We start from the raw sequence: 17,763 nt of genomic DNA, 5'->3' as shown, positions 1-17,763 counted from the left end.
GTTAATTTAGAAGAGAAATAGTTAATTATGGAGTGTTTAAAGGACTTGTCTGATGGAAGGAGTTGTGGAGTCTTGCTTACTCCAGGGACAGGTGTTCTTCCTCGGTCATTGCCGGAGCTCTTGGACTGCAGCATCTTGCTGGTTATGAAAAAGGAACTTTGAGGTTCTAAAGAAGTGTGACTTTTCATGTTCTTAAAACCTTTTGTTTGTAGTGGGAGAGTTTTAGATTGTGTCCCCTTGAATGACTGGATTTGTGTCTGCAGCTTTCTGTGTAAAGGAAGAGTTTGAGCTGCTTAGATCCTGCTGGCCATGAACCTGGGCACGTCCTGTTGGCTGTGTGATTTTTGAATAAGCTGAGTTTAGATTGCTTTATGTTCAGCTTATTAGCTGTTTTGGCTTTCTCTGCTATGTTTTATTTGAAGTACTAAGCTCTTAATTTTTTCACTTGACTTTCCTCTTTCCCCAAGCAGAATTGGGACACCTGAGTGAAGTGCTAGAGTTACCTTGATGTAGCTCTGTATCTCAGCTTCATTAATTTGAGCAGATTACCTGAAGTGAGGTCCTTTCTCAGAGCAATTGTTTTTGACTTCTTCACCCTTGATTTTAACAATTTTGTTGCCACGTTTAATCAAAGTTTAGGGCAATGAAGTGTTACGCATCTGATAGTCCAAGTCTGCAATACTCTTAGCAGCTATTTCATGTGAATAGTCTGGCTTGTTGGGTTGGCATGACTCAATTATTCAGAAAAAAATTGATGGAGCAAACTGAAAGGAATAGAGTTACTTGAGAATGTTATTCTAGAGTATCATACAGAATAAATGATCTCCTACAAGGAGATTTAAGTACTGTACCACCTGATATTAAAATACAGCATATGTATTGTGAAGGAAACTTGCCAATTAAAACAAGAATAAAGAAAAAAAAGGATATGGCTTTAAATTATACATGGAAAATTATTTAGTTCTTCTTGACGTGTCTTAGAATCTATTTCAAGTTTATGGGATTTTTACATTTAATTAAAAAAAAATCTAACATATGGTGACTACTCGAACTTTAATTGGTAGTCCTACAAAATACAAATGATGATCCTAATAAATCTTAAAAGTTTGTTCAAGCCTAATGTTAGTTATAAGATTTTAAGAGCTTATTTTGTTGGCTGTATGTAAAGGCTGAAAAAAAAAAATCATTTTTGTTCCTCCTTTTAGGGGCACAAGAAGTTCTCATTGATCCAGGTACATTATTTTCATGCATGTTTCCAAAGTATTTTCGCTCATTACTTGCATATGTTTTGCATTTGTATAGTTACTGCCACTTGCCAAAACTAGTACTGATTCCTGATGCTTCCATATGCTTGGCTATAAATCTTGAGGAAGCAAAGAGGTTGAATGGTAACTGGCACAACAGAAATGATCTAATTCTGTGACTGTGCCCCTGTATCATAATCAATATTGTTTCTTCTCATAAGTGGTGAGGATTTTAAAATCTTCTTTAATTGACACATGTGGTCTTAATAGTATCATGGTAACTCTCTCAATCATCATTAAAAAAGATTTTGCACTTAACTTCCTTAAAACCTCTAATTAATCTACAGATTAATTAGTCCTTGGTAAGATTCTTTTAAGTTTCATAACTATATATATAAAGTTTCTTTAGCATTTGAGTGTGTAAAACAACATATTTCTGAACATATAAAGGGAGTAGAAAATATCTATTGAAAGCTAGATCCAGTTCTGAAAACAGAGATTTTCTTGCAAAGTTAGTAGAGAAACCTCTTGGAGAAATAAATTACTACATAATCCTACAGATGAATCTGTAAAAAGGTGTAGAGCATTGCCAAACCTTTGTTGTATATTTTCAATTTTATTGTGTTAACTCTGCAATAAAATTAAATTCTAGAAATAACATTTTCATGTTCTTTGTGATACCTCAGATTTCCTTTGCTTCTATTTCAGATTCTTATACCTTATGCATGTAAAGACTCTTTCTTTCGCTCACCTTATTTCTTACATCATAAAAGTAATTTCTTACTGTTTTGTTTGAGCCTCAGGTAATTTATTTATTTTTTAATGTGGAAGGCTCAGATTTGGTGGACTTTGTTGCAGTATAACACTTGGTTTTCTGTGAGTAGACATAGAGAAGTATTCACTTTAAATGATTGTAGAAGGAAGTAATTTCTAATAATTAGTTTATAAAAATAGCCCTTTTTTTATACTTGGGTGTGGTTTAGAAATACAGTTTTTAAGTAGAACAAGGAATAATTCAAATATGAAAAATGCATAATCAGGTGTGGCCGTAATCTGATGTTAGGAATCTAATACTTTATTCATAGTCTAAATAATCATGTGAGTGTAAGAGGTTATGAATATATTTGTTTTCTACTAAGTGGAAGATTATTTCCTGTTTGATGGTTTATGATTGAATCCATTTTTCATTTGTAATATTTAAAATAGCATATTCCAATAGAACTCATGTTTTGTTGTTAGGACATGATTACTTTCCAGTAGGGGAAGTATTCTTTGTGTGTGCTTTAGTCAAACCCACAGCATATCCTTTTTTTTTTTTTTTTTTAGATAATTTGTGTTTGCTAAACGTCCTTCTACACATTTCTTACCCTGTTCTCTTCCAGGTGCACTGACTTCAAATGGTATCAATGCAGACACCAGTGCTGAGATAGGACGTGCTAAGAATTGCCTTAGTCCTGAAGACATCATCGATAAATATAAAGAAGCCATTTCTTACTATGGGAAGGTAATACCACTTATTTTTAGGAAACTTCACTGACATTCTTGCAAATAATGAACCAATGTCATTTTGGTTTCAGATGATATTGTAAAGCATATGCAATAAAGTTTGTGAAGCATACGATAATAGAAGAAATAGATTCATAGAGTCATAAATTCATAGAATGGTTTAGGTTTGAAGGGACCTTAAAGATCATAGTCCTGCACGACATCCTGGTCTCCAAACTGGTGAAACATGGGTTTGATGGGTGGACCATGAGATGGATAAAGAACTGGCTTGATGGCTGCACCCAAAGAGTGGCTGTCAGTGGCTCCGTGTCCCAGTGGAGGCCAGTGACAAACGGAGTCCGTCAGGGGTCAGACCTGGGACCAGTCTTGTTCAACATCTTTGTGGGTGCCATGGGCAGTGGCATCGAGTGCACCCTCAGCAAGTTTGCTGGTGACACCAAGCTGCGTGGTGCAGCAGACACACTGGAGGGAAGGGATCCATCCAGAGGGACCTGGACAGGCTGGAGAGGTGGACACAAGCCAACCTCATGAGGTTCAACAAGACCAAGTGCTAGGTCCTGCATCTGGCACAAATACAGGCTGGGCAGTGACTGGCTGGAGAGCAGCCCTGAGGAGAGGGACTTGGAGGTGCTGGTAGAAGAGAAGCTCAACATGAGCTCTCAATGTGCACTTGCAGCCCAGAAAGCCAACCAGATCCTGGGCTGCATCAGAAGTGTGGCCAGCAGGTCAAAGGAGGTGATTCTCTCCCTCTACTCCGCTCCAGTGAGACCCCACCTGGAGTACTGCGTCCAGTTCTGGAGCCCCTATTCCAAGAGGGATATGGACATGCTGGAAGGTGTCCTGAGAAGGGCCACCAGGATGATCAGAGGGCTGGAGCACCTCTCCTGTGAGGAGAGACGGAGAGAGTTGGGGCTGTTCAGTCTGGAGAGAAGGCTTTGAGGTGGCCTTCTTGTGGCCTTCCAGTATCCGAAGGGGGCCTACAGGAAAGATGGGGAAGGACTTTTTAGGCTATCAGGTATTGACAGGATTAGGGGGAATGGAACAAAGCTGGAAGTGGGGAGATTCAGACTGGGTGTAAGGGAGTTGTTCTTCCCCATGAGAGTGGTGAGAGCCTGGAATGGGTTGTCCAGGGAGGTGGTTGAGGCCCCATCCCTGGAGGTGTTTAAGGCCAGGCTGGATGAGGCTCTGGCCAGCCTGCTCTAGTGTGAGGTGTCCCTGCTCATGGCAGGGGGGTTCGATCCTTGTGGTCCCTTCCAACCCTGACTGATTGTATGATTCTGTGATCATCTACTTCTAACCTCCCTGCCATGGGCAGGGACACCTTCAGTAGACTAGGTTGTTCAAGGCCTCATCCAGCTTGGCTTTGACCACCTCCAGGGAGGGGGCAGGGGTAAGGTGATCTGGCAGGACCAACAGTGTTGGCATGGCCAACCAACACTTCTAAGCTCACCCATCTAATGGAGAGTCAACCAGGTTGACTGTCCCAGAACTCTGTAAGATCAGCAACACCATGATTTTTCAACAGCATAATTTAGACTACTGAGCTAAATGCTTGCTTTATATGCTGGCAATCTCAGAACTCTGGTCAAGGACAACACCTAAACCAGCAGGGCACTGGGTAAACTATTTACTGTCCCTGCTCATACCAGGAGGTTTTGGAGAAATTGTCTTGTATCTTTAAAGCACTATGAGCAGAAGTGTTAGAGATTTGAGCATTTGTTAACTGTTTGGATGCTTATGGTCCTTAATATATAATGTCATAAACTCCAGTGATGCTTTTATGCATTGTGTAAGCTGAATGCTTATTTACTGTGCCTGCCTGCTGCAGTGATCTCCAGGGAATTCAGGAGCTGTTGCTGATGGATGTGATATTGCAGGATAGGTCAGAGGGGCTGGGATTTGGAGCATGTAGAGAGGTAGGGGGTCAGGCGAAATCTTAAGGACAAATGTTCTTAAAAGAGGATTTATAAAAATTAAACAGTTTTCAGCTCTGCTGGAGCACTTCTCTTGATTTTTCTGAAAGTGCTCAGAGAATCAGGTAGTGAGGTAGCTTAATGGCTGCATTCATAATATGAAGAGGAAAAAAATTGTGACAATAGTGGCTCAATATACACATCAACATTAAACATAAGTTTAATTGTAGAGTAGCTATTTATGTTTTAATTGCTTTTTAATTTCAGGTATCTCATCTGGTATTTAAAGTATCTTTAGACTAAGCTATGTAAATATGATTTGTCGTTTCTGTGTCTGCCTTAATGAAAGATTGTCCAAGTGAAACAGGATACATTTTGTGCTTAATTTATGATCAAGAGCAACGAAAAGTGGCAGTTTTGGGGATAGTTTCAGATAAATTTGAATCCATCGATAGGACAGTTCTCAAGCATGCAGTCAGTTTTATGTTACCTGAAGGGTAAGCTGCTCATCTAGAATGAGTAAAGTATAAATGAGTGGACTTTGGACTTAGGGCAGGATATTTATGCTAATAAGGAAAGTGAGTGAAGAGGCTGAAAAGTTTTTTTTTAGAGGACACCTTGATTTTCACTTGGGCATATGTTGATAATTTAACAGTATAGTCACTAGCATCAAGGAACTGCTAGGTTTGGAAGATGTGAGTGCTGATTTATGTGTTGAGCAGAAATTGATCTAATCCAACAGGTGCAATACTTATATATTATTTTAATTTTTTCCCTCTTCAAGTACAAGAATGCTGGTGTGATTGAGCTGGAAGCCTGTGTGAAGGCAGTGAGAGTCCTTGCAATCCAGAAAAGGAGCATGGAAGCCTCAGAGTTCCTTCAAAATGCTGTTTATATCAACCTTCGTCAGGTCTGTGCAGAAAGTCCAGTTATTTTTCTCTTCTTGTTAGAGAGATCATATTGAAATTGCAAGTTGTGTAGATCCAGGAGATTTTTTTGTTAACACTACCTTCCTTCTCATTAGGGCTTTCACATCTAGGGTTTTCACATCTATAAACCTTGTTTAAAAGGTATTCAGAGCTCATCTGAAAACTTGAGGATTTAGCTTGAGATTAAAGACTCTATTGCTGCTCTCCCTTGTGAAGAAAAAAAAAATCACATTATTGTTCTTTTGTGATGTTGTACTAGGGAAAAAGAGCTTGTGACAGATCTGCAATGGATTTGTTTCATTTTGTTGTTTTTTTTTTTTTTATTTCCTTTATTGTGTATCCTTCAATGAAACTGTGGGCAAGCCAGGAATGGCCTCTTGCAAAGTGAGTTTTATTTGACCAACGTGATCACTTGAATTTTGATTGTGTAGTCTGTAGTCCTGGTAAGGCCAAATCAAAAACAAATTTGGAGGAGAAAACGAGTGTTTGGAACTGTGAGAAAAACACTCAAGTACCACCACAGAACAGGACTTAACACTTCATCAGTGTCTCAAGGTTGGTGTCACTGGTGCTAGAGATACTGCTGTGGTTGAAAGAATTAATAAAAAGCTGTTAGATTTCTTACAATTTATCTTTTTGTTTGTTTGTTTGTTACATCTTGGTAAGACTAGCAGTTAAAGTCCACACTACTGAGCTTATTAAGCCTGGATGGGGACAGTACATTTCTGAGGGAGGTAGAATACTTGCATTTGTGGAAAATCCTTTCTGTGAAGTCAATTTTGTAACCCAACATAAATGGGAAATCAATTGATAAGAGATAAAATATAATGGTATTTGTTGTAGAATACTTGTAAATGCTGTAATGCTTGCAGTGCTAAGGGCTTTTTATTTAATTCTGTGTCTGTCTCATGCTGGCAGCTCTGTAGCCTTTCATGTAAGCTGCTGTGGCAGTGTTTTTCCCACCTTGTTCTAGCACTGTTATTCTCGTGGCCTGCAACCTCCAGTGTTGTTGTGATGTTTTTCCAATGGAAGCAATCACTGTCATGGTGAGAATTGCCTGCTACTGGACAGAGTGGTAGGTGATCTCATCTAGACTCCCTTTGCCATTAACGGTTGCACCAGAGGATCTTTTGAGATCCCTTCCAGCTCTATGATGATTCTGTATTACTGAGTGTACTGGTTTGAGGCCAGACAGATCCTCTCTTGCCCCGAGAGGGACAAAAGAATGACACTCACACAAACAGGTTGGAGAGCGATGGAAAGTTTAAATGGAAAAGCAATTGGTGAAACTACAAAACTACAAAGCATAGTGACAAGAACAACCCAAAGCGTACAGAGCCCCTTACATAACACCCAAAGGCTTCCCAACTTTTCCCTTGTCCCCACCTGAGGGTCCACCCAAAATCCCCAGGGCTCGCTCTTCACCCTCCCAGTTCTAGGCTAGTCTCAGGCTGGCCAAGTCTGAGACTACCCCCCCTCCCTCCTCCTTTCTCCTCCTGGCATTAGGTCTAGACAGGCCTAAGAGGCCTTGAGATACTTCTCCACCGTTACCCGATAGGGAAGAATCTCCCACAGGAGCAGAGGGGGAAGGAAGAGGAAGAGAATGACTTTGCAGATGGATTTATAGGGGGCAGGATTTCTGGGTAGAAATATGCCGTTTCCTGTGTCCACTTCATTGGGCGGACACTCGGGACACCAGAGGTGTAGCTTAGGTGGCAGTAACAGGAGGCACCCAGCCTGAACTGCCACACTGAGTGTAACTCTTACCATTCATGTAACATGGAAGATCAGACTAGGTAGTGATGGTATTCAGTAGATGTGTCACAGGAAAAAAAATTGTTCAATTGGATACTAAGGAGCATGATCATTTTTATTCTCTAGTGATACTGGTGATTCTCTAGTGATTCACTGATTTTTAGTTTTTAAGGTTTTTTTAAAGGAATCATACTAATAGTTTGGCTTGGATCATTTGCTCTTATGCCACTGTAGATGTTCAGTATATAGTTGCTTAAAAAAAGCACAGGCTGACACCTTGACAGTATTGATAATTTGGGCACTGAGGATCACTGCTGAGCTGTGAACCGTTCATGACCTTTATTGATTTGAAGTCAGGGATGACATTCATCTAGCTCATAACTGCATGTGTCTACTATTTTGTCCTTTTCTTGGGTGAAGGTATTTCTAGAAAGTGCTATGAGAAATATAGTGCTGGGGAATGTATTTTCCATAAAAAGGAGTATGGCTGGGAATTACATTTACAGCTCTTCAGTATTTCCTATATATAATATGGAAGCAGATACTAGTTACCTTTATAAATTGGACTAATTCAAAGAAGAAGTCATCCTGTGATAAGTTAGGGAAACAAACTGTAAGACAGCATATTTTTCTACAGATAGAACATCAGCACAACTAATATTCAGCAGCAGAAAAAGCACATCACAGAATAGAGTGTATGCCTGTGATAAACAGGAAAACTGGTGTCTTCCAAGATATTCAATCTCCTACCCAGTCTAGTAACATTATGTAATTGGTGTTTTCTGATTATAGAGAGCTGCAGGGCAATAAGACTTATCTTTGTATCCAGATATGAGGAGTAAATTGCAACATTAATTACAAAATGAGATGATAGAATTTTAATGTAGTAAGGAATAATTTAAAAAACCCTACCCTCTTGGAAGCCTGTCTTAAATCAAGCCTATGAAAAAACTGTCTCAGTTGCTTGGATAGTGAACTACAATCTTTGCAGGTAGAATTGCTAACTTGGTTTGTTACAATAGTTAAATGAAAATTAACCAGATGGAAGAGATGCTGTGCTTCAGGTGTTAGCTATTTTGCAGCCACTTTATAGGCTTAAGCTTTGATAAATTTATAAGGTCAGAGAAGATGTTTGTGAATGCTACTCTAATGGCCTGCAGAACATCTGCTAAAGCCTTCCCACAATTAATTGCTTGGAGTATTTGAGTGTCTGTGTGGGGTTTTGTTCTTGTGTGTGTGGTTGGTTTGTTGTTTTTTCTTTTTCCTGTTTGTTTGTTTTGTTTTCTCCCTGGGTGGTAGTGCAACTATTTGTGGTGAGGGAAAACACAATTTGTTGTCTTTGTGATGATGAAAAAATTTTCCTGCAACTCCATTAAATACTTGATAACTTTGTGGACAATCATTAAACAAGAAGTCAGGTAGCAGTGTTAGAAACTTAGTTTGATATGAGGAAAAAAAAACTTTCTGAGAATCTGCTGTGTCTGTGATGTTCTGTTTATTACTGAGTTCTCATAATTCCCTAAATAGCATAACTCTGTTGTCTTAAAAATTTACTTTCCATAGGTGTGTGAACATTGACAGTGTTACACATTTGAGGAATAGCTTTGGGTTTGTTTGGTTGGTTTTTTTTCCAAGCTTTTCTAACTTTGGTATGTGATGCTATGCTCATGCCCTTTTCAACTCTGCTCATTAAAGTGGGTTTTTTTGTGTGTTTTTTCTTTTTTAATTGTATTAACTTTAAAAAATTACATAAATGGAAAAAAAAAAGGTTGGAAGCTTTTTTTTCTGCTTGAGTAGGTAATCTTAAAATTCTATCCCTCACATTCTTTCTGAATGATAGCTTTTGGAGATTCGGATAAACTAGTTTCAAATTGTTCTGTATTTTCTATTTGTGCCTTGTGTTCTTTCCAGCTGCATTGATTGATGCAAGTTTTCAGCTTGGTGCAATTGCCTTCTGCAACTCCTTTTACAAGGATTTGTCTTTTATATGAATGGGCAGTATTTTTGCGTTGGCCATTTCCTCATTTCCTGGTGTTGTCAGTTCTGGGATAAATAGCAATTGCAGCTTCCAAAAATTGTCTGAAACTTTTCCAAAATGATTTGCTAGTCTACCTATTTGTGTCTCTTCATATCCTGAAGCAGTAACATTTGAACTATCAGATAAGGTCACAATGTCTACTGAAAACTTTAGGCTTCTTTGAAATCTCTCATGTCCTTATATCCAAAATTGAAGTGGCTTTTGAAAACGTTTTGAATACTATTTTGTAATTGTATTAGAATTGAAATGACAAGAAGATGTTTGAAGGCCTAATTATTTCTGTAATAGTTAACCAGCGTTCTTTTGACTTTCCAAGACTTTATGTATCTGGAGTTAAACACACAGAATTCACTGATTGATGCCTTCAGGCTTTTGTGCTATTTTGGTATGAAGTTTGTAAATTTAACTGTCTCTGCAAAATGTGTTAGCAGCTTCAGAGTAACAAAGCACTTTCTGTTGCTTGTGGCTGTGCATGGCAGATGTTGCACACTAGGTGTCAGCATTGGTCCACTTTTAGAGCTCAATATTGCTTGTTACTGGGATGTAGACTTGAAGTAGTGGTAGCTGACAGAGTTTCTGCAGTAGTTTCTTACTGTCTGGCTTCAAAACAAGATTGTCATGCAAAGCAGAGGGGAAAGCATTACTTGGATCTTATGCCAATGTATTGATAAGCAAAAGAAGCATATGTTGGTAGTTATTTATCAAGTTCATTTCAGCTTTAAGTGTAACAGGGCTTAATCTTTCACTACATTCTTTCTCACTAGTTGGCAGCCTCCATATGTATATTGTCATGGAATGAAAATTTTGTGGTTTACAAGATCAGAGACATATGAAAATTGAGACAGTAGTTTCTTTGTTTCTGTAGGCTGAGATTTCAAGGTCAATTGTTAGATTTAATCTTAAATGGATGAAAATGTTTAATTCAGCAAATCTAGATTTTGGAAGTGGTATATTTTTGCATTCTTATTCTGCACTTGAACATGTTAAATGTCTTCCATAAAATGTGGAGCTGTTTAGCTGTTACTGACTATTTTGACTATTTGCTTTCTAGTGCACTGACGAAGCTGCTAAAACCCCTCTATCTTTGCTGCTTTTGTTAGCTGTTGAACTTGAAGCAAGCTTAGTTTTCTTGGCAGAAGCTGTCATGACTGGCTATATGCAAACTCACTGGCCTTCTGTAGTGTTGGAGATACGTCTACTACAGATTTTTTCCTCCTCTTAGGTTTTTTTTTTTTTAAGCCTCAGATACACACTCTAAAATTTTGATAAAAAGCAATCCTTTTCTCCTTTCCCTTCCAATTTCAGCTTTCAGAAGAGGAAAAGATCCAGCGTTACAGCATTCTCTCGGAGCTCTATGAACGTATTGGTTTTCACCGCAAGTCTGCTTTTTTCAAGCGTATAGCAGCGATGCAGTGTGCTGCACCCAGCATCCCAGAACCTGGATGGAGGGCCTGCTACAAACTGCTGTTGGAAACTCTCCCTGGCTATAGCTTATCCTTGGATCCCAAGGATTTCAGCAAAGGTAAAGTGTCTCCAGGAAAGTATGGACTAGCATCAAGTGGCTTTGTATAACTCAAATCAAACCAAAGTAATTTAGCTGTCTGAAACTAATTGTGGCAAATAGAGTAGTTTTTTAACACTGTACTTTCACTTCTTCTTAGGGTGTCTTTCAATAGTTTTAAACTTCTGTGAGCCACTGCTGAATGTATTTCTGTGTTTCTCTGTTTGCAGTAGACAGTTGCTTTTTATTTGAGAGCTTAATTTCTACTTCGTTTCCAAAATGTTTTTGTTTTTGATCATGCACTTCTCAGTCCAAAAAGGGTCATATTTTGAGTATTTTCAATTTAAGTACCTTCAACCTCTGCATCAGAAATCGTGTTTCTTTTGACATTTTTGATCATAAACAAAAGAATGATTTTTTTAATCATTGTTTTGTATATGTTTTTGTATATAGACACACATACATGCATATAATATATCTGTGTCTGTAGGATCAGATATGTCACATTTTTCAACAGATGAGATCAGAGTGATGTTATCTGTAAAACTTGTCTCTGATTAAGATATTTCAACAGTTCTTAGATGCTACAAATAATTTGAATTGTTATTTCATTGCATTTGTTAAAAACCCAAGGAATGGTAGGCAATCAAAACACATACTGGTTCTTGTAGCTGTTAAGTACTGTGCTCACTTTCTGCAAGTTACTTTCTGCCCTTCTTTAGGTAAGCTGTACTTCAGCAATTTTACCAATGTTATCTAAAGCTATATATAAGTAATACTTTTAAAAGCTGTTATGATTTTATTATACTCTACAGTTTTCTTCTGAAGGAAGAGATAGCTAATATCTTGCTTGGGAACTTGTTTTGAGTAAACCATTCTATGCTGCCCCAAAACTTGCATTCTTTTGTATAGTGGCCTTCCTGGGGACATTCATTAACTTGTAACTGCAGGAGAGAAGCAACAAGCCATGTGCTGAGCATATATTGATGGAAAGGAGGTGGAGTCACCACTTCAGATAATGTGAACTGCTTTGAAAATGAATGAACAGCAGCTGCAGTGTTCTTCTTTTTTGTGATGGTACATTGAATATTGTTGGGATTCCAGTTCAGTGCTGTCTTGTAGGTTCAGTTTTAAGTTCAGTTGTTTCTGTACGTGCCAGGTCATTTAACTGTTGAAGTGACAGTCAGTTCAGTCGGACTGACTGACTGGACACTAGGTAATACTTTCTAAGCTCTCTTAGTTCTGTTGACAGAAGAGTCATAAGACAACCCACTCTGTGTGGACGTATTTTTGTTTATGATAGGGATTTGTTTTGTCTGTTTGTTTTGGTTTTTTATAATTGGTGTCACCGAAGAAAATTATATGTGAGAGGAGGCAGAAAATGGCCTGTGGACTACACAGAATGTGTAGTCTGTTCAGTGATTTGCCTTCTCAGCTCAGTCTCTCCTAAGTAGCTGCACTTCATGATGTTAATGGTGTGTTTTCACAGACAGCATCTGCATCTTCAGCGATAACACTGATGTTTAGAGTTGTTGCCAAGGGCTGGTGTGCAGACCAAGGTCATTGATAAATCTTCTGTACCATGTTTGGGGTGCAGAGTAAAAGACTGCACCTGTGGGGAGGAGTGGATAATTCATGTAACCCTAAACTCACCAGTGAGATATTCCATTCCAAATATTGGGGATCAAGCTGAGAGATCATGAAGATCAAACTCCCTTCTTCAATGGCTGGCATCTAAGGAGGAGTCTCTCTGTCCTGCCTTTGATCTCAACCCATGAGTTCCTGAAGCCAGTTCTAGAATCAGGCTTCTGAATCTGATTCCACCTGCCATTAAGTAATTGCTTAATTAAAGAAAACCAAAATCAATTTGGATTGTGCTGACAACTTCTAGTTTTAGAAAAGTATGAAGTGACTGCTTTCTTTATAGGAACTCACAGAGGATGGGCTGCAGTACAGATGCGCTTGCTTCATGAGCTTGTGTATGCTTCCAGAAGAATGGGCAACCCTGCTCTGTGTGTCAGGCATCTGTCTTTCCTTCTCCAGACCATGCTGGATTTTCTGTCTGATCAAGGTATGATTTTTAAAAGAGGAGGTACTTGCACTTTCTTCTGTCCTACAATCAAATAATGTGATTTTACTGGAAATACAATTAATTTGAGGAGTAACGGAGGGCACAGAAATGAAGGGATTCTGTGTATACATGAAATTACTTGTTGATGGTTATCAATACAGTATTACTAGTTTTAAATGTTAGTGTTCTGACCTTCCTGAGTAGCATCTAGAATCATGGAATGGCGTAGACTGGCAGGGATGCCTCTCAAGGTTGCTCAAGGCCTCATCCAACTTGGCCCTGCACACGTCCAGGGAGGCAAGCCTCCACAACCTCTCTAGGCAACCTATTCCCAAGTCTTGCCACCTCTACTTCTTCCTAAGATCTAGCATAAACCTACTCTTCCCTCAGCTTAAGACCATTCCCCTTGTGTTGTATTGCTAGACACTCTTATGCAAAGTGCTTCTCCAGCCTTCCTGTAGGTTCCCTTCAGGTATTAGGAGGCAGCTATAAAGTCCCCCCTTTTAAACTTTAATGTTTTCCATCTGTAGATTGAATGTCTCCATTCTAATGCTCTTTCTTCTGCAGATATTAAGAATATCATCATAGGACTCAATTTGTGTGTGGATTAAGAAAAGAAGTATTACTTAAAAACACTAGCAGCTGTTAAATGTTATTAATGAAGAGACTGAGAGAAGTTGAGGATGAAAAGTAAATTCAGAAGAGAAGAGTGTACAGTAGTTCAGGCTGAATCTACCATGAGACTTTTAATGAAATATGTTTCCTGATGAAACATTCATAGTGCAGATACAGAATTCATCTTAAGGGAGCAGTATTTGAGACAATGAACTTTTAGAAGCTGAATGTGATGGAATTGAATTGAGCAGTAGGCTAGGACAGTAGGTTTGCTTCCATAAGCTTCTGTGGCTTCTTTAAAAAAAAAATCTTTTAAGTTCAGTAATAAATTTCAGTGGGATTTATTAAATTTACGAGTGGATGACAATGGTATTGAATGTGTCTGTGGATGGTATGTGTGTGAGGACCCTTTTGTAGAGGAGGACCATGCAGCATTTGTGAAATCTCTTGGAAATGCAGAATTGACAACTGTTTGTATTATGTTTCTCAAGAAAAATATTTGAAACAGGTTTGTTCATCACTCAGGTTTTCAAAATGTTTTTGATTCACAGTAAGCTAAGCAAAAAATGTTGGGGTTTTGTTTTTTTTTTTTTAATTACATTGTTCCCTTATTTATGATGAAAAAGATGGGCATAAAATGGTGTAGGTTTTCTTTTGTCCTTTAGTTATGACCAGATGCCACTTTTGGGTAACTTTGATGGTGAGCATTAGGACTTTGCCTGCCAGTGGCTCAAATCAGTAGTGAAAGAAGGAAAGGAGCTGAAAGGAACTGATAAACTGGAATTAATTATCTTTCTGTTTGTAGATCTTGCAGTCAAAAGGTTCTTGGATTTTCAAGACTTTAAGTATTTGTTGATTTATGTATGGGAAGTTGGCTGAAGACAAGTTTTTAAGCTCTTCTGCTGTGCACATCTACATGTGATAGTGCTATTCCCTAATCCTAAAAAGGTTTGGAATGTTAAAGAGGAGCATCTTCTGTGTTTCTTGTCTTCAGACATTGTATGTTCAAGTAAAACTTCCAGTTTCGTAAGACCTATGGTAACTTTGATCTTTGAAAACTCAATCTAAATCTTCTGCAATGTGTTTAAAAAGTAACTGAATCTTTATTTTTCTTTCTCCTGAAGACACCCAAAATAGAACATATTGTTGTGCTTGAAGTCTTTTATTGCTAGCATGTTGCTCAGAGATGGTTAGTGGTGTTCCAAACTAGATAGAGTGTGGCTTGCAGTGCCGGAAATGTATTTCTGATTTTTAAGTTCTTTATGTTAATTCTGAAGTTGCTATTGTATGATGTTGTGCAAGTGGCCATTTTGCGGAGAAAATGACTTTAAATTTGTAGTTCTTTTGGTGGAAAGAATCTCAGTGCACTGAGGTTACCTTTTCTCACTATTCATGATATAGGATGAAATGGAATGCCTTCTTTCCCTTTTTTTTTTGGGGGGGTGTGTGTGTGTGTGTTTGTGTTCAGCTTGCTAAAATCCTGGAAGTTAGTCTTTTTCGTTATTTGGGAAGCACAGTACTTTACTTTTCAGTGCTGGAGAGAGTTCAGTAGGGAACCATGAGGATGATTGGGGGACTTGAGTATTTCTTCTGTGAAGAAAGGCTGAGAGAACTGGGGCTGTTTAGTCTTGAGAAGAGAAGGCTGAGGGGGAATCCTATCAGTGCTATAAATATCTGAGGGTGGGTGTCAAGATTAAGGTGCCAGGCTCTTTTCGGTGGTGCACAACAGTAGAACAAAGAAAAAGAGGTAGAAGCTAGAATGCAGGAGGTTCCACCTCAACAGGAGAAGACACTTCTTTACAGTGAGGGTGGTTGAGCACTGGAATAGGCTGCCCAGAGAGATTGTGGAGTCTCCTTCTCTGGAGAGTTTCAAGACACATCTGGATGCTTTCTGGTGTGATCTGCCCTAGGGGATCCTGCTTTGGCAGGGAGGTTGGACTTGGTGATCTCTAGAGGTCTTTTCCAATCCCTACCATTCTGTGCTGCTCAGTATGCCCCTGTCATTAAGATCTTTCTGTCCTGTGGTTGTTATTGCCCTTTAGTCTGTTCAGCAGCAGCAGTGACCAAAACTAAGTAGGCTAAGTTTCACAGCCATGACCACAGAATATCTGGTAGCTTGGCAAATAAGATGCACTTGTTCCAGCTTTGCTATCTGGTTATCAGGCTTCTTTGCTCACCGAGTAGAAGATTTTGAACAATTTCAGCTTGTTTGTATTTCTATTGATGCTGTGAAGAAATTTATATTAACCCCAACAAACTAAAAATGATAGTCTGAGCTTCATTACAAATATCCCTGTGACAGAGGCATGCCCTTTGCAGAGTGGAAACTCATTATCCTTAGTGTGGTCATTGATTCTGCTGAAAGATGTGTGAAGTCTGTAGTAGAAAACTTCACTTGTTATGACACTTTTTCTTCAACCAGAGGATAGATGTAAGACTCAGAGGGTTTCCTTGCCATAGCTGGATATTTTATCTTCAGAAGCAACCATATAAACAGAGTTCCTCAGTCTCCATTAGAAGGGATTTCTGTGTGTGGATTTTGATTTTCCTACTTGATGTATTTCCATATAGGCATTGCACAGGAAATGCCATGGAGAGGCTGGGATCAGTACTTGGTCAGTAGTTGTCTTTATGGTTTATCTCAGACAGCAACGTGGACAGCGGTATGATAAAAACATAGTTTTAACTTGGAAAAAGGGGTTTGTTCCTTTCAATGTTTGACTTTTCAGAAGTATCCCTAGCAGTCTAAATGTCCTGTGACAGACTTGTCAGTGCTGGCTGGGCAGACTGCTTTGGTGCCTTGGCAGCCTAGAGTTGTTGGTAGTGGAGGACTGGGGACTGCATACTTACAATCTGAAATCACTTTCAGAACCTCTTCCTTTCAAGACTGCTGTGCTGAGGTGATAGCTGATGTGTCAGTTGCTGGCGTGAGGTCTGTGTCTTTTGCAAAGAAGTGATGAGCTTGATGTAAGAAAAAAAATCCCCAAACCTTGGTTATCTTCAGAAATTATGGTTAAGCCTGGACCACATTTGATGATGTCAGATGTGGCGTCTGACAAGTCTTAAAATATGCTTTTCTATCTCACAGCTTGGAAGAGGAAACGATGCAGTATTTTACATTCTTATTTATAGAACAGATTGCATATGCATTCACTTCGTGAGATTTAAATTTCAAATTGCTATGTAGAAATATAGGAAATGAGAGAGAATATTAAACTGGGCTCATAAAAACAGACAGCTAGACCAAAAATGAATGTGTAAGTGCCCTTAAGTGTAACTCTTCTGCCAAGGCTCTATTTGCAGCAGTAAAGACCAAACCAGTTTCTGAGGATCTTTCCTTAAAACACTGTGTTGAATTTCTGCCCAAACACCTTGGAAAATGAGATGAAGTTGTATGGGTTCTTGGTGAGTTATAGTTCACCACACAGAATAACCTATAAACCTATAAATACCTGCTGCTGGGCTGGAGTATAGAACAAATTAAAAGTACCTCTTGTTTTGAGGGGCTGCAGGAGTACCTTGTTACTCTGTGTTCACCTGGCCGTATCCTGTTATCTCATTTATGCCTTACTTTCTCATTTTTTACTTGTTCAGGCTGTTGCAGCAAAGAGTTCTTGAGAGCTGCAGCTCATTTTAATTTGAGCTATTTGCTCACCATTACTCTCCTCTGTTTGCTGCTCCTCCTGCCTATTCCCATAGTGTTCTTTTTTCTCCTTGTTCTTCAAAATTAGGTCTTAGGAAACAAGATTATGAGTAGGAGAAATAAAATGTTGGATAAATAAATATGGATGACAGTAGTGTTAAATTTTAAGAGGAGGAGGTACGTAAAAGTTAAGAAGCTAATCAGAAGAAATTCCTCCTGGATTTTTGTGAATTTGGTATCGATGCTGGGTAAATCATAGGATACTGCAATAAATAATGCATATAGGCAATTGTGATCTAATGAGAAGAAGTTAGAACAACTTGAAAGCTTGATTTCCTTCCGAGGAGTGATGTTAATGTAGTGTTCCTGAAGTTAAAAACAAACAAGCAAAACAAAACCAAATAATTTTGATACGTTAATTGATGATTAGAAGAGATTGAGGGAAACTATGTGAATGAGATTATGGTCTTGAGGAAAGAGATTATTAGTCTTGTGGCTTTTGCTTTTCAAAACAGTTGTAAGCTGTTAGGAAGCTGGCAAAAATGGCA

At 38.7% G+C, this 17,763-nt stretch overlaps 1 protein-coding gene across 1 annotated transcript in view; it reads left to right on the top strand.

Annotated features, from left to right (window-relative positions):
- The window catches only part of TRAPPC9 (trafficking protein particle complex subunit 9), a 418,319-nt gene that overhangs the window by 11,933 nt on the left and 388,623 nt on the right, over window positions 1-17,763 (top strand). The window contains exons 4-8 of the mRNA XM_054385350.1: window positions 1,206-1,232; window positions 2,627-2,748; window positions 5,448-5,573; window positions 10,691-10,907; window positions 12,814-12,957. Of these exons, the coding sequence (XP_054241325.1) occupies window positions 1,206-1,232; window positions 2,627-2,748; window positions 5,448-5,573; window positions 10,691-10,907; window positions 12,814-12,957 (636 nt within the window). The remainder of the gene's footprint in view (window positions 1-1,205; window positions 1,233-2,626; window positions 2,749-5,447; window positions 5,574-10,690; window positions 10,908-12,813; window positions 12,958-17,763) is intronic.

Source organism: Indicator indicator, chromosome 12 (assembly GCF_027791375.1).
Source record: "Indicator indicator isolate 239-I01 chromosome 12, UM_Iind_1.1, whole genome shotgun sequence".
Taxonomy (NCBI): Eukaryota; Metazoa; Chordata; class Aves; order Piciformes; family Indicatoridae; genus Indicator; species Indicator indicator.
This window is presented reverse-complemented; position numbering and strand designations above follow the sequence as displayed.